A 26707-nucleotide genomic window follows, 5' to 3' on the forward strand; every position below is an offset into this window, starting at 1 on the left:
CAAACCTGGTGTCTACTCCAATAGTGACTACAATGATTAGTACTGTGTGCTTTTTGCTAATGGAAATGCTAATACTGAATTTTAAACTTAAAATAATTTTTACCTTGGAGGACAAACAATATAATGCCAGATATTCTAAAATCAGTTCAGTATGACCATGTCACAGCAATCAAAATTATCAAAACTTCAAATTATTTAGTTTTTCATATATCACTGGCATCATACTTTCAAAGGCCTTATTAGATTTTCATCTCTCACTGGCACTTACCTGCTAACTCGGTACTTCCTATGATTCTATTATGGAAAAGATTAAACAGGTAATGAGGTAAGCTACACTTTTCTAAATAATAGACAGGGTTTTCTGTTTTTATTCAATGTTGAAAAGAAGTTGCAAAAACAAACAGTGATAGGTTTTGCTTTTGATTGAAGCAATATACTGTACTTAATTTTAAGTAACTTTTTACTTCCTTACAAGCCCAATTTTAGATCTCCATTTAGATAGCCCAACCATCAAAGTGCTTATGAATGTTCTGGTAAAACTAGAAGCAAACTAAAAATATATGTATTAAACAAAGGAATAGACATTGAATTTTAAGAATGACAGAGGCAAAAGACCTTCTGACTGGAAATCCATTATAACTTTTAAACATTTTACCCAAAGCTAAGGATTATTTTCTTATTTCCACATGTGAGGAAGGGATTGGTCTAACTCTCAAAGCTACCAGCAGTTTCTCCTCTATAAATCCCTGTGCAGAGAGATCAGTCCATACTCAGAAAAATGCCAATTTTAACAGTCCCAGGTGTATCAGACACAGATTTCCCCTCGGTTAAAAAATAACTAAATAAAGGTAGAGATGTTAAATGACAGCTACTTTGAGGCAGAAGATATGTTTTATAACAAATATTTGACTTCATAGATGTGACACTGATGGTCAAAGATTTTCATACTTATATATAAATAATGAAATTGAAAATGTTATAACAATGTATATCTGCCGAGTTGATTTTCATAACAAAGAATGTTGAGGTACAGAAACAACCATTACAATTTACAGTCTTCTGTTAGAAAGAGTACATTTTTAAAGGAATCTTACCAATGTCTTTTTGCTTATTAAACTTTTCTTCTTGAACATTTATGAAAACAAGTTTGATACTAATAACTGATTGATAGCATAGTAACCAGAAGTCACATATTACATTTTCTGAGAACCTAAGAAAAAAATATGTTAATTAAACAACATTCAAGGTTATAATAGTCTACTGGAAAATGCCCATATGCTAAACAAGAATTCAGGGATTCATGATCTGTAAAAGCAAAAACCTGTAAACATTTTTACATAAAACAACAGAGCTAAGCATTCACATTTATCACTGTGTTCATAAATCAAGACATAGAATGACATAAATAACTTTAGCAGGGGAAAGCAGAAGTCAGAAAAGTTTTAGAAAGGTTGCATTAGTGACTTACCAAATCACTTTCTACAGAATTTGAATTTCTGGCCTACAACTGCTTCCATGTGTATTACTCATCCACATTCTTTGCTCAATATAGAATAGTTGCAAAATAAATTTGTTTACTTTTAGAATAATTTTATTCTGAACTTCTCTTCAATAATTTGTTTACAATTATTTTCATTCTTCTCTTAATTTGTTACTTATATTTTTAACTAGACAATTTCTTTTTCCAAGTTAAAAAATAAGGGTCTCAAAATCTCAGTATTTTAATCTTCTTTTTAATTTTTAAAACTGTTCCTGAATGGTTAATAAGGAATATAAATCTCAGGCTGACTCATGACCCCTCATGAGAAACCAGTAAGTCATTTTTATCTACCATCCTTAGTTTTTCAATGTCATAACTAGAGAATGTGGCCACTAAAATATTCTTTCCACCTTTAGGAAGAACACACAGGTGTTCTAAGGAGTCAATAATTGAGTGCAATTTAGCGTTTGCTAATTGTTGCTGCACAGAAGCAAAAATATTACCCAAACTAAACTACAGCCACTTTATCTTTTAGGTAATATACTTTCCACCTTTGTTGCTTTAGTGTCTTTAAAACAAAGATTCAGAGGCCTCTGAACATTTAATGGTGAATAATGGGGTCAGAAAAATAGAGCCATGCAGCAGAAAAACATTTTAGGTAAATAAAGATACGTGTGCCTATGCATAATACTACATATCTACCCAACCGCGGAACGTACACCCTCCCCTCATACACATCCAGTCATCTTTCTCATAGTTTATAATCAAATAAATAATTTTCACAGATGATACAACCTTTAGTAGGAAGAATTTAAATACGCCATCAACTCCTTAGGGAAAAAATTCTAGTGTGAGACTCTTCGTTTATTTTCTTATGAGGCACTGAGGTATAGTGAGAAGATACTTCTACTCTTAGTTCCATCTCCAACTTGATTTGTTAATCAGCCAAAATGCCGTAGTTTTCGTCACCCATAAAACAAGAACTGGAGTTTCTGCACTGCCTAATTTCAGACTGGTGGTGGAGCAAATATAAATTAAATAAAAAACCCCGAAATGTGGAAGCATCTTGCAAACATATCGTTAACATGTGGGATTATTATTAATTAATCATAAAAGGATCTTAAATCTAGCAATGATTGCTTCAACTATTTCAGTAACTTAATTACTTTTAGCTTAACTCTGGCAAAAGCCTTATATGTAAGCAGATTACCTGCTTCTCTAGGAATAAAATGAGAGTCTCCTCTAGATATTTTTTTATATTAAGTAAAAAATTAACATTATTATTTTCCTTTTCATGTGTTAGATGGAAAGTCTTGAATTTTTTTTTCCTTTCCCAATTTTTCCCAAGCAGAAAATCTAGTGATGTAGCTTTGCACTCTATTACTATCATAGTTGCTTCCAAAATCCAAGTTTGTTTAATTTTATATGTAGGGAATATATATATGTGTTACAATTCCAGAAAGTCCAACACAAAAATCAGGATCTGTGGCTCATGGGAATCACTCTTCAAATTATAAAAGGGTTCCTGGTCTTGCAAGGGATTTCATTTAGCAAGAGAAAGAAAGACAGTATTTAAGAGAATAGGCTTGGTCATAATTCAGAAATGGATTTGAATCCTAGTCGAGGTACATCCTAGCAGTGGGACTTTGGGAAAGCTCTTTAACTTATCCAATCTCAGTTTCTGCAACTATAAAGCAGGGATAATATCCAAATTTTCAGAGATGTTCGTAAGAATCAAATGGTGTATCAGTGCATAAAGTGCTTAGCATGGTGCATGGCAAATTAAAAGGACCTAAAAAACAGTATCTATTATATAACTAACTTTATATATTTGTAAATAGATAACAAGGAAAAATGAAGATGATCAATGAGAAAATATTAACAAAAATTAATGGTGAATTCATGTTTTGAGTAGTATCCTTTGCAAAGTATATACTTTATTCAGGTTTTTAGTGCAAAATAGAGCCTAAGCTATTTGTGCCTTACCAAAACTCAAGAATAAGAATGGCTGGGAATGACGTTCAACACAGAAAACACTATCTTAAATGGCATGAAAAATTTGTCCTGTCCTGCCTCTTATATAAAGGGTGAAATAAAACTAAATAGTTCTAATTTTCACCCTCACCTTGATGGATCACCCTGTGTACTTCTACTATAGAGAGACAGACAGTACAGAAAGGAATTAGACTGAGTAGAGAACATCCTCCAGGCTCAGAAAAAGGGAAGACAAGCCCGTTCTCTCTACTGATGGCATGGATGTCCTAGCACATTCTAGGTGAAGCCTCAATAGGGCTCTGAACATGCCATGTAACCGAACTTGCAGGAGGGAAGGCTTTAGAATCAATTATGCCAAAACCCAAATCACGTTTGACTTTCTTTACGTGCTGAAAAAAATACTAAAATTATTTACATAAGTTTAACATGTACACTTGTTTTCATATGGCTCATGAAATTCTTACCCACAGACTCTTAGGAAAAGATCACTCATTCTTCCATGCTTTATAGTCCTAATTCTGAGGTTTTCATTTTGTTCTTACTTACAGAAGGGTTTGTATGGATACAGAGACACTTTCTGAGAAAAAGTATTTAGTCCATACCTACTGTCTACAGCATTGCAGAAATGAGCTGGTTCTTCCCCAGGAAAAAGCACAAGTCTTAAATCCCTGCTTTGCCTACTTTAAATACATGCCAGAGAAAAGGCATATGAATTTCTTTTCAATCAACAATACAAAATAATATTGTATTTCCAGTTCTTGCCTGTGATCTTAATTTTCAATGACCTGATTTAAAATGCTACTAGAAAAAAAAATTGAAACAAAAAATAAAACAAAACAAAACAGTTGGTTGTAGGATCAAAGGGGAAGCCCAACAAAGAATTTCTAGGAATAGCTTCAGATGTCAGCTGGAAGGAGACACTCTACTTCCTGTTTTTGCTTAACCACGGACTCCCCTCTTCACCCTCCCACCCTCATTAAAAATGCAACTGTAGGAAGTGGGCACTTTCCATACTGTTATTTTCAAGTTTCACTTGGGGAAGAAAAATCACACAGATAAAGATCGAAAGGACGTTTTTGTATTTGTTACAGTGGCATACAAAGCCACACATTTAGCCAGCTAATACATCTATACTGTCAGTCAGCAAAGAAAATAAATGTGACAGTTTCCACTGACAAATTGTAGGTATAAAAAATCTGGTTGTGGAATGATTTCCAGGTCACAGAGTCAGAATAAGTTTAGAGTTAAAGCTTAGATATTATCTAATATAACCCTTTCATTTTATCAATTAGAACGATATGAAGAGGTTAAATGACTTATCTAAGGTCACAAAAACAAGGGGGTAGAAGATTCAAGACGAGCACCCTCGACTCCTGATAACTACTTTTCACCTTCTGAGAGCAAGTACTTGTAAACAAGGAATATACCAGTATTTCATTAAAGAATAGCAAGTATGATAAAACAGTGGGGAAAAAAAGCGAATCAACAATATCATTTATTAGTATTTTCAACAACAGTACAACAAAAAACCCTGAAATTGTACTATTACTTTAAAGGAATTTGTGATAACTGAATAAAGATATAACTTTCTTTTAGGAATTTTTTTCCCCATTACTGTTTTGTATTACTTGAAATTCCAGCTTCTACTAGTGTGAGGTTAGAAAACAACAAGCATGATTGACATCAGAGAGCTAATGGAGATCTTCACCTCTGTCTCAGGAGCACAATAGGGTCAAGAGATGTGGTATCCTTCTAGGAGGCTTGGTCTCTTCTGTAACAATAGCATACAAATGCTTCTTTCTGTACACACTTTGCATGCTGGCCTCAATATACTTCTTTACATTTCCCTGAGATCATCACTCAGCTAGTCAGAGCTACTTGAGGAGCAGGAGAGAAATTAGGGTGATTTTGACTGGCCTACTTTCCAACTGTGATCTGTGCCTCCTTAGTCAAAATTCTGCCTTTATCTGGGCTTGAGGGTCTTCTTTACTCTAAAGGATCTTTTCATCCCCAGAGGGATTCTGTTTTCCCCTGTTTCCGTCCTGTTCTTTTAGTCAGTAGAGCACAGTTATAGTCAGGGTATTGCAGTCAGACAGACCTGAGTTTATATCCTGGCTTTACTTTGTAACCTTGACCAAATTACTTAATATCTCTATGCCTTAGTTTTCTCACTATATAACAAAGATAAATAAGGGTACCTACCTTGTTGGGTGGTTAGAAGGATTAAATGAAATAATGTGTTGCAATGTCTGACCCAATAAATGCTAACTCTTGTTACTTAAGGAATGTCTAGAGTTTCAGGTAAAATATCGAAGATTTGGGCTTCCCTAGTGGCACAGTGGTTAAGAATCCGCCTGCCAACGCAGGGGACACGGGTTTGAGCCCTGGTCCGGGAAGATCCCACGTGCTGTGGAGCAACTAAGCCCATGCACCACAACTACTGAGCCTGCCCTCTAGAGCCCGCATGCCACAACTACTGAAGCCCCCGTGCCTAGAGCCCGTGCTCCGCAACAAGAGAATCCACTGCAATGAGAAGCCAGCGCACCACAACGAAGAGTAACCCCTGCTCACCGTAACTAGAGAAAGTCCGCGCGCAGCAATGAAGACCCAACGCAGCCAAAAAAAAAAAAAAAAAATCGAAGACTTGGTGAGTGTAAACATATACTAAAGATAATATACAACCCATTCTAGCCAATCTAGATTTTATTCAAATAGGAATATAAATTATAAATTTTATTAAGTATTTATAAATTATTATTTTGCTAATCTCAAACTGTATTTCCTTAATAAATAAAATTTGGTCATTGGGCAAAATGTTAGTGGAAAATATGATTGCTTTGTTAAGAGTTAGTTTAGGAGTTCTCACACAGCATTAACAGCAGTTACTCAGTTTTCTTCCCTTTACCATGTCTAGCTTAGAAACCTTAAACACGGTACCTGCTAAATGCCTTGCCTGTGGCAGGTACTCAATACAGCAGAACGGAACTGATTTTCAAGCAGCCCACCTGAACAGTGCTGTTTGAAATTTCTTTTACAAGTGACAAAGAATTTAATTTTACATTTTGAGACAAGACCCAATAGCATGGTGGTTAAGAACATGGGTCTTGAAGACATAGAGATCTACATGTGAATCCTGACTTTGTGCAAGTGACCCAAGGCAAGTTAATCTTTCTAAGCTTCTTTCTTTGTTTATCAAATTGGGATAATAAGGAAAGGGATGCACTTAGTACAGTGCTTGGCACATGGAAAGCATTCGTTTAACAAGTGATTTATACCAAAGTTCAGATAAAGCAGCTTGAGAAAGATCAGTGCACTTGGACTTGTGGAAAGTGCTTCAAATTTTGGTGTAAAAGTCAACGCACATAGTTTTCTCTCACAAAAGGGAAAACACCTCAATATCAGCCCTAAAGACTCCATAGCAACTTACACATATTTTTAACCATATGGATCTTTTCTTCTGGTATAAACTAAACTATATTTAGCACATATAAAACTTTCATGTTGAAAGTACTTTACAAGTAAGCATAAACTTTTTGAGAGGACATAAAAATTATAGAAAATAAGTACACTTATGAAAATGCATTTAAAATTTATGTAATAATTAAAATGAAAATCTATTTACTTTGAGCAAAATTATAATGTTCCTAAATTAACTGATTTTGTATTCTGCTGTAACCTAAACTTGGCTGATGCATCTCTGTTCTGTGATGTGACACAGCTTCCTGAAGAAAATAAAAATTCTAAGACAAAACATTAAATTATTTGAAAATTCATATATCATATTCATATAATATATTCATATATCAGAGAAATTTGGTATTGTGGCATTTTATTAAGGAAGGTAGATAAAAATATAGTGAGCTGTGGAAATTTTAATGAAATGATCATAAATTCAGAAATAGCAATTCACCAAATGATAATTTTCAAATAATTAAAAAATATAGTTTATGAACCTATTTAGAAACATACCTCAGCATTCTATGTAAAGCATGAGTAATCATAATTTTCAAAATAATCATATTTTTTACCTTAAGTTTTCTTCACTGGTAGGAAATTAAAATGATGACAAGAAAAATTTATTATATCATAATAGATTCTTTTATCTTTTGAATAAAATTAGGAATCTTCAAATACTCTTTTATTATATATACTCTTATAGGAACAACATTAGAGGAACTTTAAAAATCAGCTGTAGTTAATGTTATGCTTCCATAACCAATTATACTATAGAATTTTATAATTAGTATTTCATAATAGGGCCATATTGGCATTGGCTGACTAAAATATTACAATTTTAAACTTCCAATTTTCATTAATAAAAGTTTCAACAAGTGTTCAACACTTCTTTTTATTTAATAATGCTTCAGCTCTGGAAGATACAATGGGTTAAAAATTAGACTTTTCTGTTTAAAATGAAGACGAAACACAGCAAAAATAAATTAATTAATTAATAAACTCCTACCCCCAACATCTTCAAAAAAACAAAACAAAGTCTTATTGGTAATATTTCTGACTTACATTTCCAATATCTTTAATAATTTAAATAACAGGAAAGAACACACTTCTATTACTATACTTAGAGAAAAAGAAATGCATAAGAGAAATGTGTAGTGGAGAATTTCACAACATTTATTTTCTGATTTATTTTCAAATTTGTAATTAAGTTTAACCAAATAGAAAAGTTAGAAAATTAAAGATATCAATACGGAAGAGGGTGTGGAGAAAAGAGAACCCTCTTGCACTGTTGGTGGGACTGTAGATTGATACAGCCACCATGGAGAACAGTATGGAGGTTCCTTAAAAAAACTAAAAATAGAATGACCATATGACTGAGCAATCCCACTACTGGGCATATACCCTGATAAAACCATAATTCAAAAAGACACATGCACCCCAATGTTCATTGCAGCACTATTTACAATAGCCAGGTCATGGAAGCAACCTAAATGCCCAGAGACAGACAAATGGATAAAGAAGATGTGGTACATATATACAATGGAAAATTACTCAGCCATAAAAAGGAACAAAATTGGGTCATTTGTAGAGATGTGGATGGATCTAGAGACTGTCATACAGAGTGAAGTAAGTCAGAAAGAGAAAAACAAATACCGTATATTAACGCATATATGTGGAACCTAGAAAAATGGTACAGATGAACCGGTTTGCAGGGCAGAAATAGAGACACAGATGTAGAGAACAAACATATGGACACCAAGGGGGGAAAGTGGTGGGTGGTGGTGGTGGTGGTGGTGGGATGAATTGGTCTGGGATTGACATGTATACACTAATATGTATAAAACAGATAACTAATAAGAAACTGCTGCATAAAAATAAACAAATAAAATTCAAAAATTCAAAAAAAAAGAAAGAAAATTAAAGATATCAAAAGGTTTAAGTTAAGCCAAACAGAAATGTAAAAAATCACTAACCCAAAGCATGCACTGCTCCTCTATGCCTGCTGGAGCTCTTGCTTGTTTTAATCACACGGACAGCATTTTCTTTGAACTGCAGCTCACAAAAATTTTCAAGAAATTTTGCCATTTCTTCTGTAACTGTATCCAGGTAAGTTTCTTTAATGAATTTCACTGTTGAAGATGGAGCTAAAATTTCACGTAGTGTGTTAAAATCCTCTTTTATCATTGAGTATAACTTAAGCATTGTACCTTGGTATCCATCAGCCATTATGTCTAAATTTGCTTCTCTGCTGTAAGAAGGAAAACAGTTCTGCAGAAGTTTAGTCAACAGTTTATTCTGTATGTTTTGGTACTTGATTGTAACTTCTGATCCTGGATAAAGAAATAAGAGTTGTTGTATGCATTGTTTTTTCAACAATATTTTTTGCTGTGAATTGTTTATTTCATTGTGGGTTTGTAATTTGCTCACTAAGAAGCGTCGAAGATGTAGTCTTATATCATCCCATATAGACTTTACATCCATAGAGGAATGATCTTCAACAGAATGAAGAGAAGTACTAGAGAGGAAATGGAAAGATGTTCCACTTAGAATGGATGGGAAGGAAACACTGCTGTGGCAGGAGAGGTCCCAAAGTAAATCCAATACCATTTCTTCTTGATTTTGTTCATTCTTCAACAAATCTTGCTAATAAAAGTAAATTATAATGTTAGAAATGTGATTAACTATAAGGGTAGCAAGAAAAAATGATTTCTACAATCATACAGAATTTCATAATAATTCATTTCAATTTAGAATCAATACTATGATGTTTTCAAAAAAAAACTTATTTTTGCATTTGAAAGTTAATCTATTCAGACATTTTAGAATATTATCTTTATGGTCTGTTAAATTTTGTAAAGCCCAGGTGATGAACTAATTTTTCAATTAGATTTCTCAACACATAGTTTTTAACCCTCGTTGTTATCCATTCCTGATATAACCTGAGCTGTATGGAAGCTTTAGCTTAAAAATTCTAAATAAAAATCTATAGTAAAATATCGACTGAAATGTACTCCTAAGATGAAAGAAATTTAAGATAATGCCCCTAATTAATACCTAGTAGATAATTTTCATGGCTGAATGAGCATACTTATTATTATAAATTCCCAAATGAACATAGAGAACAGAGACCTTTAAACATAGTATGTGCCTAGGGGTTACTAATAGCTGCCATCCTGAGAAATAAAAGTTAATACATTTAAAGACTTTAACTTTCATTTAAATTCCTTTTCGAGAGTCATGTTAAGAAAGATTTTACTTTGGAAAATAATCTGAGAATATTTCAGTTCTCTCCAAAGAAATAACTAACTCAAAATGGGAAAAAATACTCTCAGAATTGTTCCTCAAAACATAAGAAAAATTTTTGTATATTTTCTGTGTCAACTGACAGAAACAATAGTAGATGTAATTAGGAATAGATAAAAGACAAAAATTTACTTTGTTTTTGGACTTTGAATTACATGCACAAATTCTCCTTACATGCTGACTCTCCTAATTATGTCTACTTCAGGTAGTACTGAAATTAGCTTATATCCTCTAAGTAGCAACAAGCTGATTATTTTAAAAAAAACCTAAAAATGGAAGCAAGGTTCAAGCAGTATAAAATCAAGCCAGCTTGGAAATTACCTATTGACAAAGGTATTATGTGTGACTCAGAAAAATGAACAACTCCTAGACAAATTCCAGGGCTCTCTCTCAGTCATTCTAAGCATTGTGATCTCTAATTTAATGTTCTGTCTGTAATAAATAATAATGTCTAATATCTATGTAGTAGTTTATTATATAAAAAGCACTTTTTGATACAGTCTCTGACTTCTTCATAATGAAAACTCTGTGACATAGATACTTAAAACTTCAATTTACAGATAAGGACACTAAAGTGCAGAGTGTTTAAGTTACTTGCCAAATGTCACACACAATAAAGCACAGAACCAAGAATGGATGCCTGGTTTCATTCTCCTCATCCACGTTCTTTCTACTACACTCTAGAGAACCAAAAAGTGAACTGACTTTTCTGAAGCTCTACTTCCTCTCTTCCTTTTTATTTAGTTCTTTTGATACTTCTGGAAAATAAATGTCCTTAGATAAGAGTCCAGAACTCCAGCATTATGGTAAATTCTATAGAGCAAACTGGTCATATTAGTGCCTCAGACTTGGGTTTCTTTAAATCAGTCAATAACTGTAAATATTTGATCAAGCAAACATTTAAAGAATGATAGATTTAAAACATGTGGACATGTATTAAGTATGATTGCTTAAATTTTGAAAATGACTTCATACAACTGCCATAATGAGAAGCTCTGTTTCTTATTTAGTTAGATAATTCATAAATAAAAATTTTCTATGGAAAAAAAATAGATGTATGAAAAAAATTCTGTCAAGATTGACACTTTCAGCATGTAAAAACTTGACAAGGTCGTTTTAATCTGGATCTGTTTTAATAATGTGGTTCTTTTCTCAAAATAACATGATCAATTATGTTAAAACACCTAGGTCTGGAAGAGGCCTATCAGTCTAATGAATTTGAGCAAGACTAAGGCGGCCTTTGCCCTGCAGTGAATAGAGAATGACTTATGTGTGACAGATTAAAAGATAATTAAAAGCTTTTGCTTTTAATTAAATGAGAAAGCATTATTATATCAATATTAATGAAATTCATTACACACGGCTCTTAATAGAAATTAAAGGAATAACTATATCCATATTTATTCTTCAAGGCTCCACCTTCAAGAGATAATGGGTGAGAGGATTTTCTTAAAAGAATAAGCCTTCAGGGCACATAATCTTCCTTTCTCTTTCTTTTATTACTTTCTAAATATTTAAGAGACATCTGCAATAATAACAATAGCCAAAAATTATTTTCATCTGATTCTGTCATCCTAAGCCATCTACAACCTTAAGATATTTTCCACAACTGCCTTAGTCAATGTTTGATGCTTACACAAAAACAGTGCCTTTCTTCCCTAAATTAAATTAAAACCGTAGCTACAGAAATCCTGTTTTCTAACAATTGTGCTGTTTCTCTAGTTCTTGGAAGCTAGCTACCCTTGTAGATACAGATGTAATAAATTAAGTATTTCTTATTGAAGGCTACAGAAACCTCTCTAACATAGAGAGTGGTCAGTATCCAAGAATGACCAATGTAATAATTCTCCATCCATTAACAGTGTCCTATAAATTGCTGCCTTGATTGAAAAGAACTGGATATGCCTGCAGGTTGGGGATGAAGGGAATAATGGACAAGGCTACTTAATAGATACAACTGATGATGATCTTATTGTGCTTAGTAATGAGCACAAGAAAATGAGTAGTTGTGAAGGGACACAAAATGTAATAGATACCAACTTTTCTGATAGATAATCGTGGTACATTTCAGTACATTTTGTGGTGTTGATATGGTAAACATCACACCACAAATCCCTCAGGAATTATAATGTTTAATGTCCATTTATGTAAAACCTCATTTTATTATAAAAATCATAGTGAAAAATAAAAACACATAGCTCACTGGATTCCACTGAGGATATAGAAACAAAACACAAATCCTAACCCCTAGATATGGTGGGCTAATATGGTCAATGGAATAAATATTTACATACAGAAATTGAATGAAATGTATTCCATGTTCACCCACCCCACTCCACTGTTAAAACAAAGATTCTATTTTTTTTTTTTTACCAGTGCTTTGAGAAATTTTATCATATCTCCATGGGGAATGGATGGTGACTTGGATGAATTATAATTATAATTATTTAGCCATTCAAAACAGTCAGTTGTTGTTCGTAGCTGCACATCTGGACACTGTTTGTTAACTTCAGACTGTATTTCTTTAATGCAGTGTTCTATGCTATAAAAAAGAAAAGAAAAAATTATTTTGGTAGGAAGTAGGTAATGTCTCTGTCTCATAATATCACAGATCCTGAAATGTTTATATGCAGTACCCGGTGGCATACAATTTACAAAATTATAAAACATTCATATATGAAAATAGTAACAAAGAAACTATATTTTCATTCATAATTGAAAACTGAAAGCTCAAATTTTCTGATCGTTTCATTACAAACGCAATAGAGGAAACATACCTAGCTACTCAAAGATGAGTTAAAAATTCCTTTGTGTTAAATAAAAAATCAAGTATAGATGCAATGAAATAATGATCCTCTTGATAAGCAAGCAGTGGACGGAAGACAGAGATAAAATATTCTTGATGACCGAAATCAGAAACATACACTATATACTAATACGTGAATGACTATATAAATTATGGAAAACCTCAATCAGTGCAATATTAAGAAATCACAAAAGTTACAAAGAACTTATAATTTTTAAAGTTCTAAAAGATACATGCTATATATACACTGTTATTACAGCTAAGTACATTTTCCTGCCATCAAACTCTACTCCAAAAAAAAAAAAACAACCCCAAAACATGCTAAAGATTGCATGTTAAAAAAAAAAGACTGGAAGGAAATGAAACAAAAGGTTAATAGCAATTATCCCTGGGTGATGAAATTTGGTGTTTTTTACTTTTCTTTATTTTCTAAATTTTTTGAAGGCATAAGATGAAACTCTTCATTTACAAATAAATAAATAAACAGAGAAAACATGCCCAACTGCATCTTCCAATATATATATATGTTTAAAAAATTCCGTTAAAAGTATCCTTAGCTCTGAAACTAAAAAGATGTACTATTTTATTTTAATTTTCATTTAAAAATCTGTGCATTAATTATCATAAATCTTTGTGGAGTAAACTGGTGACCTTAAGCATAATGTCATCTGTGGAGCCACATGGATATGACATATTACTACCACCTGATGGCAGCATATCTAAACTGCAAGAAAGCTTTATAAACAGGAAAATTATTTTGAAGCTGAATCCCTTCACCCCAAACTGAGAAGTTATGCATTTGCTTCTTAATAGTATTAAGAAACATCTGTTACTAAAAAGGTTACTACTGTTTTGAAAATATCATTGCTATTAATTATTGATTCCATGTGATAGAAACACAGAGGCTTTGGAAACCAAGCTCTGATGATTAAAATTGATGTCATATGAAATTCTCTTCTTCGAAATTCGTATAAGGTATTGGTTCCATATAAAACATACACTGTAAAACTTTAAGGAAAATTTTTCAGGAGACTTCTGAGCATGAGCGAATTCAAACTAAATTACCTTGAAAAAAAATACATTCTGAGAATCAAAGAGCCTTTTCATGAAAACAAAGAACTTGCAAGAAAAACAATACCTCCTTAGGCCACAGGCCACTCAGTTTCCTGATGAGACAGTCTTACTCAGGAATACCAGTTCTAAGTCTGACACAAGATTGGCATATATTTTCTTAATTTACGTAAGCAATTCTATGGACTGAGAAACACGATGCCCAAAGCACATACCTTGACTCTAGGGACTGGTTATCAAAGGTTTTTATTATAGCATCCTCCTGTGTCTCACTCAGTCAAACCTAATAGATTACAGCAATGTGAACTGGAAAGGCTCAGCCGTTAGTTTACCTAAATCTATTTCAATCAAGACTCAGCTTTTAGGCTAATCTCTAACATGTGAATCTGGGTAGAGGCCAATAACGACAACTTATAAATAGAGTAAAGCCTTCAGAGAGCTAGATATTTTAGTAATTTGTCCAAACACTGATAAAGGGATTGAGCAGTTGCTTTCCAGAGGACCTCCCTCATTGATACAAACTAGGACAGTTGAGCTGGCTTTTAAATCATTTTGGAACAAGTTTTAAAATGACAGAATTCACCTGTACCTGATGTTGTTTTTATGTGGCTAAATATCTTGTCATTCTGCCATTCACCACTGTCTATACATCTTGCTTTAAAAGTCTGAAGTCTAGAGATTTATCGCCTGATTATTATTCAAAGTGAATACTTTCAAAATTTAAGATGAGTATAAGTTTGGCAATTTATCTTCTTTAACTGAGGTCAAAATTAATTTAAAAATTAATTTTCAACATCGAAAAGGTAACATATTATTTTCATATATGTGTAGTAACACTGCTGATGGAGATGGTGATCTTGGGTAGGAGGAGGTCTATATATATCCTCAGACTTAAATGATGCAAGATCTTGATCTAGCTTTTCAGAAATAACATGATACTTCTCTTTATTCTGGTTTAAGTGTTTTCTGTTTTACTGTAAGTTGCTTCTAATTTTCTTTAGAAACAAGGTCAGTCGTAAAAATATAACCAAGGTTATTCAGCAAATAGAAATCCAGTAGGCACATTCATTAACCAAAAATGTCAAAAGTCTAATGTAGATGTAGAATCTCTGCCCTAAACAGTTTAAATTCCCAAATTTACACCATTAGTTGGCTTAGCGAGGACTTTCTAAAAGCATATTCTTAAGTTTATTTGTAATATTAAAACTACTGAAAATACCCTAAATTTCCATCAATAGGAGAATAGTTATATTCATTCCGTGAAATAGTCATGAAAATAAACTAGAAATACAGTTATCAACATAGATGAATCTAACAAATGTAATGTTGAGAGGGAAAAAGGTATAAATGAATACAAACCATTCAGTAGTTTGAAAACATGCCATATGATCCTACATGTTGTTCAGGATTATAAAAATATGTAGTAAAAGTGTAAAGAACTGTGCTGGAAAAAGGAGTAAAATCTATAAAAATGCTGAATCACTGTGATGTACACCTGAAACTAATACAGTATTTTATTTTATTTTCATTTTTGAATTTTAATTTATTTTTTTATACTGCAGGTTCTTATTAGTCATCAATTTTATACACATCAGTGTATACATGTCAATCCCAATAGTCCAATTCAGCACACCACCATCCCCACCCCTCCCGCGGCTTTCCCCCCCCGGTGTCCATACGTCTGTTCTCTACATCTGTGTCTAAACTTCTGCCCTGCAAACCAGTTCATCTGTACCATTCTTCTAAGTTCCACTTACATGCGTTAATATACGATATTTGTTTTTCTCTTTCTGACTTACTTCACTCTGTATGAGAGTCTCTAGATCCATCCACGTCTCAACAAATGACTCAATTTTGTTCCTTTTTATGGCTGAGTAATATTCCATTGTTTATATGCACCACAACTTCTTTACCCATTCGTCTGTCAATGGACATTTAGGTTGCTTCCATGACCTGGCTATTGTAAATAGTGCTGCAATGAACATTGGGGTGCATGTGTCTTTTTGAATTATGGTTTTCTCTGGGTATATGCCCAGTAGTGGGATTGCTGGATCATATGGTAATTCTATTTTTAGTTTTTTAAGCGACCTCCATACTGTTCTGCATAGTGGCTGTATCAATTTACATTCCCACCAACAGTACAACAGGGTTCCCTTTTCTCCACACCCTCTCCAGCATTTGTTATTTGTAGATTTTCTGATGATGCCCATTCTAACTGGTGTGAGGTGATAATATCATAAATGGGTGTTTAATTTTGTCAAAAGCTTTTTCTGCATCTATTAAGATGATCATATGGTTTTCTTTCTTCAATTTGTTAATACGGTGTATCACATTGATTTGCATGTACTGAAGAATCCTTCATCCCTGGGATAAATCCCACTTGATCATGGTGTATGATCCTTTTAATGTGCTGTTGGATTCTGTTTGCTAGTATTTTGTTGAGGATTTTTGCATCTAACTGGATCATGTTCACTATCATTATTCTGAATTCTTTTTCTGGAAGGTTGCCTATCTCCACTTCGTTTAGTTGTTTTTCTGGGGTTTTATCTTGTTCCTTCATCTGGTACATAGCCCTCTGCCTTTTCGTCTTGTCTATCTTTTTGTGAATGTGGTTTTTGTTCCACAGGCTGCAGGATTGTAGTTCTTCTTGCTTCTGCTGTCTGCCCTCTGGTGGATGAGGCTATCTAAGAGGCTTGTGTAAGTTTCCTGATGGGAGGGACTGGTGGTGGGTAGAGCTGACTGTTGCTCTGGTGGGCAGAGCTCAGTAAAACTTTAAGCGGCTTGACTGTTAATGGATGGGGCTGGGTTCCCTCCTTGTTGGTTGTTTGGCCTGAGGCAACCCAACACTGGAGCCTACCTGGGCTCTTTGGTGGAGCTAATGACAGACTCTGGGAGGGTTCACACCAAGGAGTACTTCCCAGAACTTCTGCTGCCAGTGTCCTTGTCCCCACGGTGTGCCACAGCCACCCCCCGCCTCTGTAGGAGACCCTCCAACGCTAGCAGGTAGGTCTGGTTAAGTCTCCCCTGGGGTCACTGCTCCTTCCCCTTGGTCCCGATGCACACACTACTTTGTGTGTGCCCTCCAAGAGTGGAGTCCCTGTTTCCCCCAGTCCTGTCGAAGTCCTGCAATCAAATCCCACTAGGCTCCAAAGTCTGATTCTCTAGGAATTCGTCCTCCCGTTGCTGGACCCCCAGGTTGGGAAGCCTGACGTGGGGCTCAGAACCTTCACTCCAGTGGGTGGGCTGCTGTGGTATAAGTGTTCTCCAGTCTGTTAGTCACCCACCCAGCAGTTATGGGATTTGATTTTACTGTGATTGCGCTCCTCCTTCCGTCTCATTGTGGTTTCTCCTTTGTCTTTGGATGTGGGGTATCTCTTTTGGCGAGTTCCAGTGTCTTCCTGTCGATCATTGTCCAGCAGCTAGTTGTGATTCTGGTGTTGTCACAAGAGGGAGCGAGAGCACGTCCTTCTACTCTGCCATCTTTGTTCCTCTACTCTAATACAGTATTTTAAATCAACTATACTTTAATAATAAATACGTACTTACATACATACATTTAAAAAAAAAAAGAAATGTGCTGGAATGAGCAACATCACCAAATGCAGGGTGGGGTGGAAGTGGGATGAGACTGGGGAGATGCACATAGTGAGTTTCAGCACTAGTGGTAATGTTTTATTCCTTATACTGGATGGTGGGCACATGAATGTTTATCATAGTACTCTTTATGCCTTTTCATATGTCTCAACACTACTTAGTAAATTTGAACCCCAGCGTGCTTTAATTATAATGACTGAATTATCCAAGTTAATGGTGTGTGCAAGTGGATGCATTACCAAGAGGCTGTGTGTAAGTCAATTTATAAACCATTTTTAAGATGCAACATGCAGTATGCTTTTTAAAAGGATATCTGTGGTAATTTTCTCATTCAACATTCAATCCTAGGTTCTTTGAGTGTGCAAATTACTTATTGAATGAAGGCATATTTGATAAACATTAACTGAATATTGAATATGTAGTAGGCACTGTGATATATACTAAGGGCCTAAACATGAATAAGACATGGTCCCATCCCTAAAGGAATTCTTTCTAGTGAGAGAGATAAGCCTATAAATGGATAACTACATTACAGTAAGACTTGATAAGAGGTGTGAGTATGATGTGCTAAGTGAGTACAATAGAGTACAACAGGAGGGAGCCGTTCGATGTGCCTCTGGGAGGTGTAGAAAAGGCTTCTCCCTGTAGAAAAGGAGATTATATGCAAGGATATTGATGCTTTAAGAAAACTAATGAAATCATTGTGCTTAGAAGTCCCTGATCCCTGACCCCTGATAATTCACTGCTGATCATCTGATCTCACTGCCATGTCACTTTAAAATGATCAATATATTTATCTGGATGATAAAAAATATGAATTTATTATTTTGGTCACAACTAAATTTATGCATATATGTATGTGTGTATGTATATATGTACTATCTTACTCCAAAAGGACAGAGATGTCCTATAACTAAACAGACAGCACTAATCAACAACAGCACAAGAGATGAATAATATTGGGCTGGTGTAGTTAAGGACAGCAAGAGGAACTGAGAAAAAGAGAATAATTATGACATAAAATCTTGGCACTTAAGCTGACTGTAAAAACTCTTTCAAGATTAAAAACACATAGTCTTTATTATTCCATCACAGAAAAGTTCAAAGAGAAAAAAATGTATGTTCTACTGGTAAAAATTATTAGAACTTCTTTGATGTAAAGGCTGTAGAGAACATATAGGTTTGCTTTCATAGGTTAGACTTTTTATTCTTATTTTTTTAGATCAAGGTAGAGGTGTCAAAAATGGCAGAGATTAAAGACTATTTCTACAGTGTGGGAAATGTAAACATTAAATTTTTTTTTTTAAGATTTTACACTTTTGGTGCTCTTGTTTATACTTTTCACCAACATAAATTCAGTCTAAGGAAAAGGCTTTTTCAATTCTATCATATGTTTAAAAACACCAAGAAATAGTTGTGAGGTAAATAAGAGTTTTTTTGTTTTTAGATAAGTCTAGCTCATCTAAAGAGATTATTAAAATTCCTTGGAATTAACAGTAATTATTAGGGAAGAGGGCTGATGTATAAAAACCAGTATGTAATTAAAAAGTAAGTCAGCCATGAAATAAAAACTTATTTTCCTGAGACAAAGATATTTCTCGATAATATTTTTTAAAAGGCTGAGAAAAGGGTTTATAAAACAACTACTTTAATGAAAGTGTAGTAAGAAATTAGATATTTTTGCTGAACTATTTTCGATTTCAGAGACGTTTTGGTTATTTCAAAAAGTTTTAACTACACTTTCAGGAAAAAAACATCGTTGTCCCCAAACCCTGTTAATAATACTCTCATTAAGTCTTTCTCAAATGAATCTTCCCCTTTCCATTCCTACTGTGAAAGACAGGGCTCAGGATCTTATCATCTCTCATGTGGACTACAGAAATAGCTTCCCAAGATTCCCATCTATTGTCAACCTTCCTTTTGTTCGGAGTTATTCTCTGAGGAAGACAGTATGAAAGGAAACCTTAGAGTTAGGACCCTCCATTATTTGTTGCTTTACATCACCAATCCTTACCACAAAAGTTTACAGAGGCTCTAGAATGGTCCAGATTGCTTCAGGAAAGTTCAGACCCTGTGTAGGGCTGTGCCAATCTAAAAAATCTGAAGCGCTCCCCAAAGAGTCAACCAATTGTGAAATACTCCCCAACTTCCAGTCAATGACGGGTAGTCCTGGCAGTACTGTAGTGAGCCTGGCATCATATTCCAAGGCACAGTTTTCATTCTTAAATTTACATCTGACTTTGGACCCCTTTCCCTAGACTATAGTGATGATGGGAGCTCCATGGAAGTGGCACAGGGCTGTGTTAACAACATAAAGAACATTTCCCAGAAATGTTCTATAGGGGTATTAGGACATGGCAGTTTAATGCCCATGAGAAGCAAGGGTAAGTTAACGTGCTTTCTTTTTTATCTATGGAGGCTTGCCTAGCTTCCATATTCAGCACAGTTACTAAAGTCAGAATGTGGCTTATCCCAATGAAACCACACAAGTTGAAATCAGGAGAAATGCAGGGAATCTGCACCAGGTTTACTCTGTGATGATTTCCTTGATTCTCTTCCTGAGAAAGAGATTTTAAAAAAAAGAAGAGAGAGGGAGAACATACATAATAATGAAAATCAAAAAATAATAATAATAATGAAAATCAGAAGAGATCTGGGAACACATCTGATTTACATCTTTATCTCCATTGCCCCGATAAATTCAATCACTAAGCCAGACAACAGAGTTGACTGCAAGTTACAAACTGAGGGTTTTAATAGTACATATGGTCACATTGTGAGGAGGCAGGACATACAGCATACAGTTTCATATACTGCCGATAGGAGAGAAGACAGCTGCAGCACTTCTGTGGAACAATTTTATAACAGCTAATTGTACAACTTCTAAGAAACCATCACATAAACTTTCCTAAGGAAGGAAGGACACACATATGCATGTGTGTGTGCAGTAATAGCAGAAAGACTGCAAATAATGTAAATGCTCATCAAGAGGGAATTGGCTTGTTCTATGGAGAGATTTTAAAAATACATTAAGTTAAAAAAATCTAATTGCAGCATATACACAAATTCCCATTTGTGTAAAAAGGGGAATATATTCTTGGGTACACACATCTATATGTAGAGAACATTTCTGGATAGTTAGACAGTAATTCACTAACATAGGGTACTTCTGAAGACCAAGACTAGGAGAGTCAGAAGAGTAAGAAAACTTTTCCTCACCTCTGCCCTTCCATACTCAACTTTTCCTTATATCTGCCTTTCTCTACCGTCTGAAATTTTCCCTGAGTATGTATTACTTTTATAATGTAAAATAGTTAATGGAAAAGAAAACTATCACATTCTACTCATCTAACTTCACACTAGCTGAAGCTAAAGCAAACACAATAGATGTCTAACAAACACATTTATTGATCATCCTCTAGCCTACTTTCTGCCAGGGCTGTTTTAGGTAATGAGAATATAATGAAGAACAGCTGGTCTTTAAAGCAGAAATAAAGGAAATAAGAATACCATTTTGCAGGCCCCCAACTCAGCTCCATCCCAAGTTCCATAAAAAGGTATTCTTAGTCATGATTCTAGAATAAAGATTGTGATTAGCAAATGCTGTGGTGTTAGTGACCCTTTTAAGACAAGGTGTTGACTGTTAAATCCTTGACAAGACTCTTTTCCGGGGAAAGCTGTCAGGGTTGGGTTAGATCTTGAGGCATCAATCATCTACAGGAAAGATGAGCCAGCCACAGCAGTCACATCTTACCAGGGCTCAGTCCCCTTTTAGTGTTTCCTCCTCTGTTCTTGACCTCACAGCTGGGCTATCTTTACCTGGCACCTCTGGTTGGTATCTCAGGGGTGGGGGGCTTACTTCCCCCTGGACCATTAACTCTGACCCTCAATGGGGAGTAGTGGCCTGACTATTGCTGGCTCAATCTCCTCATGAGGTCTAGATTCTTAGTACAATATTATTCATACTTTTGTTATTAAAACAGTTTATAAATAGGAAGACACTTACTTCCCTTTCCTTATTTCCCATGAAAAGATAATGACAATAATATTCCTTAGGAATATCCCAAACAATAATTCTTTATTGTCTTATGCCTATTTGGCCAAAAGTAGATAAAGCTAACACACATAAAGATAAAAGTTATACTTTTAAACCTGTCAAACACTTAAAATGTATGCATTACCTGAAAGAATCTCTTAACAATCATCTAGTGGACTACTGATCCCACATTTTGTGCTACTTATCTCAGCGTCCTAAAGCGTCTAATGAAAGCATCGAGGGCACACAATACAGGACTGTGGAGAAAGAAGTTGGAGCACCATACATTATTTGAATGGAGCTATTGGTGACAGAAAATGATGAGGAGGAAGTGGTCCAATATGCCACCTTGAAACAGAGCATGGTTAAATTTATATAAACCATGTATCCAATATTCTGTCACAATATAAAGTTAATGCCTTCCCTACCACCCGGACACCACCTCTCCTGGATCAAGACAAACAATATGATCCATGGTAGCACTTCGTGTTCTTTCTTTAGATAAAAAAAAAAAAAAAAAAGTAGAAATCCTGCACAGTGCCAGCAAAACTTACATCCTGGGGTACACACAAAGATTGTCTATAATTAAGAAACAGATAGGCAAAAGAAACTCTTAATGATGCAATTATAGCTATCCAACTGACCATTAAGAGGAGAAAAATCATTCATGCCATATTGTAAGCCCAAGAGAACTTCTAGACCTCAATACTGTGTTAAACTAATAATAAGTTCCATTCAGCTCAAAAAAGATTTCAGTGCTACATGTGGTTTTTAGTTACTGAATTGAGTCTGTGGATACAACATTCATAGTATTCCTCTTTGGCAGGTTATTTATCCTCCTGCTACCAATGTTGATATGTGTTAAAATTAAATGATTCACCATCACTGATTTCCACTATCAGACCTAAGAGTCACCTAGCTCTGACTTGAATGGAAATGAGGATGTAAAAGTGAAAATGGTCTGAGAGAATGACAGCTTCTCTTGAAGGGCAGGTGAAGGTTCAGTGACCTCTGGGCACTCTAGTCCATTCTGGTGAATCACTGCTTTGGGAAGCAAAAGACCCGGTGGCTCATAAAATCTGATGATATTAAGAAGAGGGAAGGAATTCACACTTAGAATTCAGGGTCACTGCTAGAAATACAACTTTAAAAATTCAAGGGTAAGGAAAAATACCATATTTAAAAATGAATTACTAATTTTTTTTTCTTTAAAAGTATTAGGAAAAGCCATATCATACAGATTTTCATTACTTATTCATTGTACACCACTGAGAGATAAATAGAACTGTTAGAATACAAAAATGCCAAGGGTAATTCAACTACTGCAATGTAAGTGTGGCATAACTGATTCTCCATGACATACAATTTTCTAAAAGCTATTCTGTTAGAAGGCAATAAATGAGTGCAGAAATGATTTACACTCTTCTGAAACATGGTTATTATTCAGTATTTTATTTTTAAAAATATATACACCCTATACTGTTATGTTTATTCTCTAGAGTATAATAAAAACATAATTGAATTTGATGAAAAATAGACTTGATTCTAAATGTAGCATACAGCACATACAGCTCTCCCTTATTTTATCCCCCGTGAAGATCAATGGTCACTTGAGGTGGTTTTGCTCTAGGTTTGTTTTAATATATGGGCAATAAAATATCTTTAATTTAAAAATTATATCCTTATATTCCATGTCATATTTTCTTTTTAATACTAACATCTGAATTTTGACCTAAATAACAATTTATGAATGCAAAGTACAGTATTTTAATCATTGTTTTACTTCTCAATATGATTTCTTATTGACCAGGTAGGAAAGGAAATTAACTGTAGATGGTTTAGCAAATAAAAATGAAGCAGTCTATAACAAAAGCATCAGAGCTCAGTGACTTGTATGTTTGTTTTATCTTTTTTTTTTTTTTTTGGCCGATTTTTTTTTTTTTTTTTTTTTTTTTTTTTTTTTTGGCCGTGCCCTGCGGCATGTGGGATCTTAGTTCCCCGACCAGGGATTGAACCCATCCCTCCTGCAGTGGAAGCACAGAGTCTCAACCACTGGACTGCCAGGGAAGTCCCTCAGTGACTTGTTTTTATGGCGTCTCAAGGCCATTATGAACAAAGAAGGTTACTTTTTAGAAAATATTTAAAATTTGTTTTAATATAACCACCTCTCTCTATATATGTATAACTGAATCACTTTGCTGTACATCTGAAACTAACACAACATTGTAAATCAACTATACTTCAATTAAAAAGAATTTTTTAGTATCAGTGAAAAAAATAACCATCTTTAGAATATAGATAAGTGACTTGTTAATCTATTCAAGCTAACAGTCTTTTCATTTATAAGTTCCTTTGGGTTAGAAACTGTTTCATGAAATATTTAAATATATAATATATATAAATTAAATAAATACATAATTACTCTGAAGTTTAATATAGTGATTTTATATTTACATATACAATATAAATTATAATATACACTATAGTGTGGTTAAGTCTCATATATATGCTATTTTTTAAAAAGACACACACACACGTAGACATATAAATTAAGGGCAGATACAAATCAAAAATAAGAGACTTAATTCTCCCTGTTGAAAATAAGGGAAAAGGTTTCCCTCGTTTCCTATTTCTTAAAGTATTTACCTTAGAAACTTGCAAATGTAAGGACTTTTTGATCTCTTTAAAATGTATTCCTTGGAAGACTAGATAGACATTTTGTCAGCTTTCTCAGCCAGGACTGTCCTTCTCAAGAACCTGGGAATCATCTTTTCAAAATACAAACACCAAAGGAGATAGCCCCCCTATACCCCTGTTCCTGTGAAGAGTAGGAGCCTAACTTCAAAGGGTGCCTTGATCCAATTTGCAACACTGCTTCTTGTCATAAAGATATAAGAAGTTTGCTTCTCCTCAGGATGAAGCCAACTAGCTAACACAGGTGTTCTTTAATCATGGTAAAGTTAGGATGAACCATGTGTGAAAAAATGGGCTGTGAAATCCTCTATTTGAGGGTTAGTTATGAGATAGGAAGGAAGGGGACAGGGCAGAACCACTAAAAGAATGATACAACCATTAAGAAAAACAGGATACCACAAAAACCAGTTAGAACCTACTAGGCCCAAGATGGCAGAAGATTCGAGTTCTGGTAGACCTTGAGCCTCATTTATACACTCATTGTAATACATTAGCATACACTAAATGATATACCCACAGGTGCCTTAACAGTTCTGAGGCCAACCATAAAAGGCCAAAAAGTGGGTGGTAGCCCAATCCCTGGAAATATCCACCCCTTCCCCAAAATACCTGTAATAATCCTCCCACTGATTAGCCTATGAAACTATCCAGCCCATAAAAACTAACCACCCCATATTTTGGGGCTGCTCTCGCCTCCTGAGAGGGCCCACACTTTTGTCTATGGAGTGTGTATCTCTCTAAATAAACCTGCTTTCACTTTACTATGGCTAACTCTTGAATTCTTTCCTGCATGAAGCCAAGGATCCTCACTTGACGGTTTGTCTCAGGGACTTGGGACTCACCCGAGACCTGGGACATGACCATCCTCTCGCGTCCCATTTTCTCCTATAAGTTATTGTCGATCTTGAAAACATGTATGTAATGGGTATACCTACTAGACTATATAAAGGGCTGTGTGTGGTTCCTTTCTGTCTTTGCAATCTCTTAGCAGATCGCCTGGGATGCTTATTACAGTTTGGTTTAATGCCTATTGAATAACAGAAGTGTTTTCTTTCTCTTTTGCTTTTGTGGAGAGGATTTCTGGGATGGGAGAAGATTTTGTTTTTAATTATAATTCCGCAACAATATGCTACCTTTTGGTTTTTTGTTTTCTGTTTTTTAAAATTTTTATTGGAGTATAGGTTATCTTTTGAATTTAAGTTATTTATGCCCATTGTTATGATGAAAAATTAACTGTATTCTCATATTAAACATGAGGAAAAAATTGCAAGAAAATTTCACTTGCTTGGTTCAGTGCCTTTGACAATCCAATATAACTATATTTTAAGTTTTCAAAAAGGAGATACTATATGTCATTCAATAATAGAAATTTTTACTGTGGTGTGCATATTTGTAACCCACATTGATAGGGATAGAGTAGGATAGTTACACAGGTGGTTGTAGAAGTCCCAGTAGGGGATTATAGATAGAGAGGGAAACCTAGGGAACTTTGGGAGATCACTGTAAGTTAAGTCACTCAAGAAAGCTATCGGAATGTCGTGGAAGAAGCAAGCTTGCTTAACTATAAAGTCATAAATAAAAGCACGAGATACACCCCAGGTCATTAAGTGAAAGAGAAAAAATGAGGCCTGCATTCTGCTGGTAGAGTTCAACAAGATAATGATCCTTAGGACCAAGGACAGGAATTTAAGGGAAAGGTGACATTCCAAAGTAGGAGACCCTCATTATATGGAAAACTGAGATGATTCAACATAGTTTATTATATGTTACCACACTTCTGCTGATTTGAATAAGTGCCCTGACAGTCCTAGTTTGACCTTATGGGTCAAATACTCTCCTGCCCGATAAGAAGGAGGAGGTAGTGATGTAAGCCTGATGAGGAAGAATGAGGAAGAAGGTGGTCTTTTCCCCCTGTCCCACTTTCCTTTGATTATAAAAATGTAGCCCGCTTAATCCTTGGGGCAGAGCTCCCTCACCTGTCCGCTTGCATCTCTCACAAGCTTCCTATATTAATAAATCTACTTGTTGCCTATCACTTTGCCTCTTGCTGAATTCCTTCTGTGCTGAGAGACAAAGAACCTGAGCCTCAGTAAGTCCAGACACAAGTTGAGTGATTCTAATTAAAACACCGTGGGTTCAAGTCCCAATTTGGGTTTAGGCTGGGTTCAAGTCCCGGCCCGTGGGTTCAATCCCCATCTGAGTTACACGGTTTCAACACGAGACGAATTATTAGAATCTTTGACCAAAAGGATTGAAATAAGTGAACTGACCC

At 34.7% G+C, this 26707-nt stretch overlaps 1 protein-coding gene across 1 annotated transcript in view; it reads right to left on the reverse strand.

Annotated features, from left to right (window-relative positions):
- Positions 1–26707, reverse strand: part of KIAA0825 (KIAA0825 ortholog) — a 394719-nt gene that overhangs the window by 306427 nt on the left and 61585 nt on the right. Inside the window, exons 4-5 of the mRNA XM_024746984.1 lie at positions 12608–12776; positions 8905–9574 (exon numbers count right to left, since the gene is read on the reverse strand). Coding sequence (XP_024602752.1) covers positions 8905–9574; positions 12608–12776 — 839 coding nt within the window. The remainder of the gene's footprint in view (positions 1–8904; positions 9575–12607; positions 12777–26707) is intronic.

Source organism: Neophocaena asiaeorientalis, unplaced genomic scaffold (genome assembly GCF_003031525.2).
Source record: "Neophocaena asiaeorientalis asiaeorientalis breed wild unplaced genomic scaffold, Neophocaena_asiaeorientalis_V1.1 scaffold550, whole genome shotgun sequence".
In the NCBI taxonomy this organism is placed as follows: domain Eukaryota; kingdom Metazoa; phylum Chordata; class Mammalia; order Artiodactyla; family Phocoenidae; genus Neophocaena; species Neophocaena asiaeorientalis.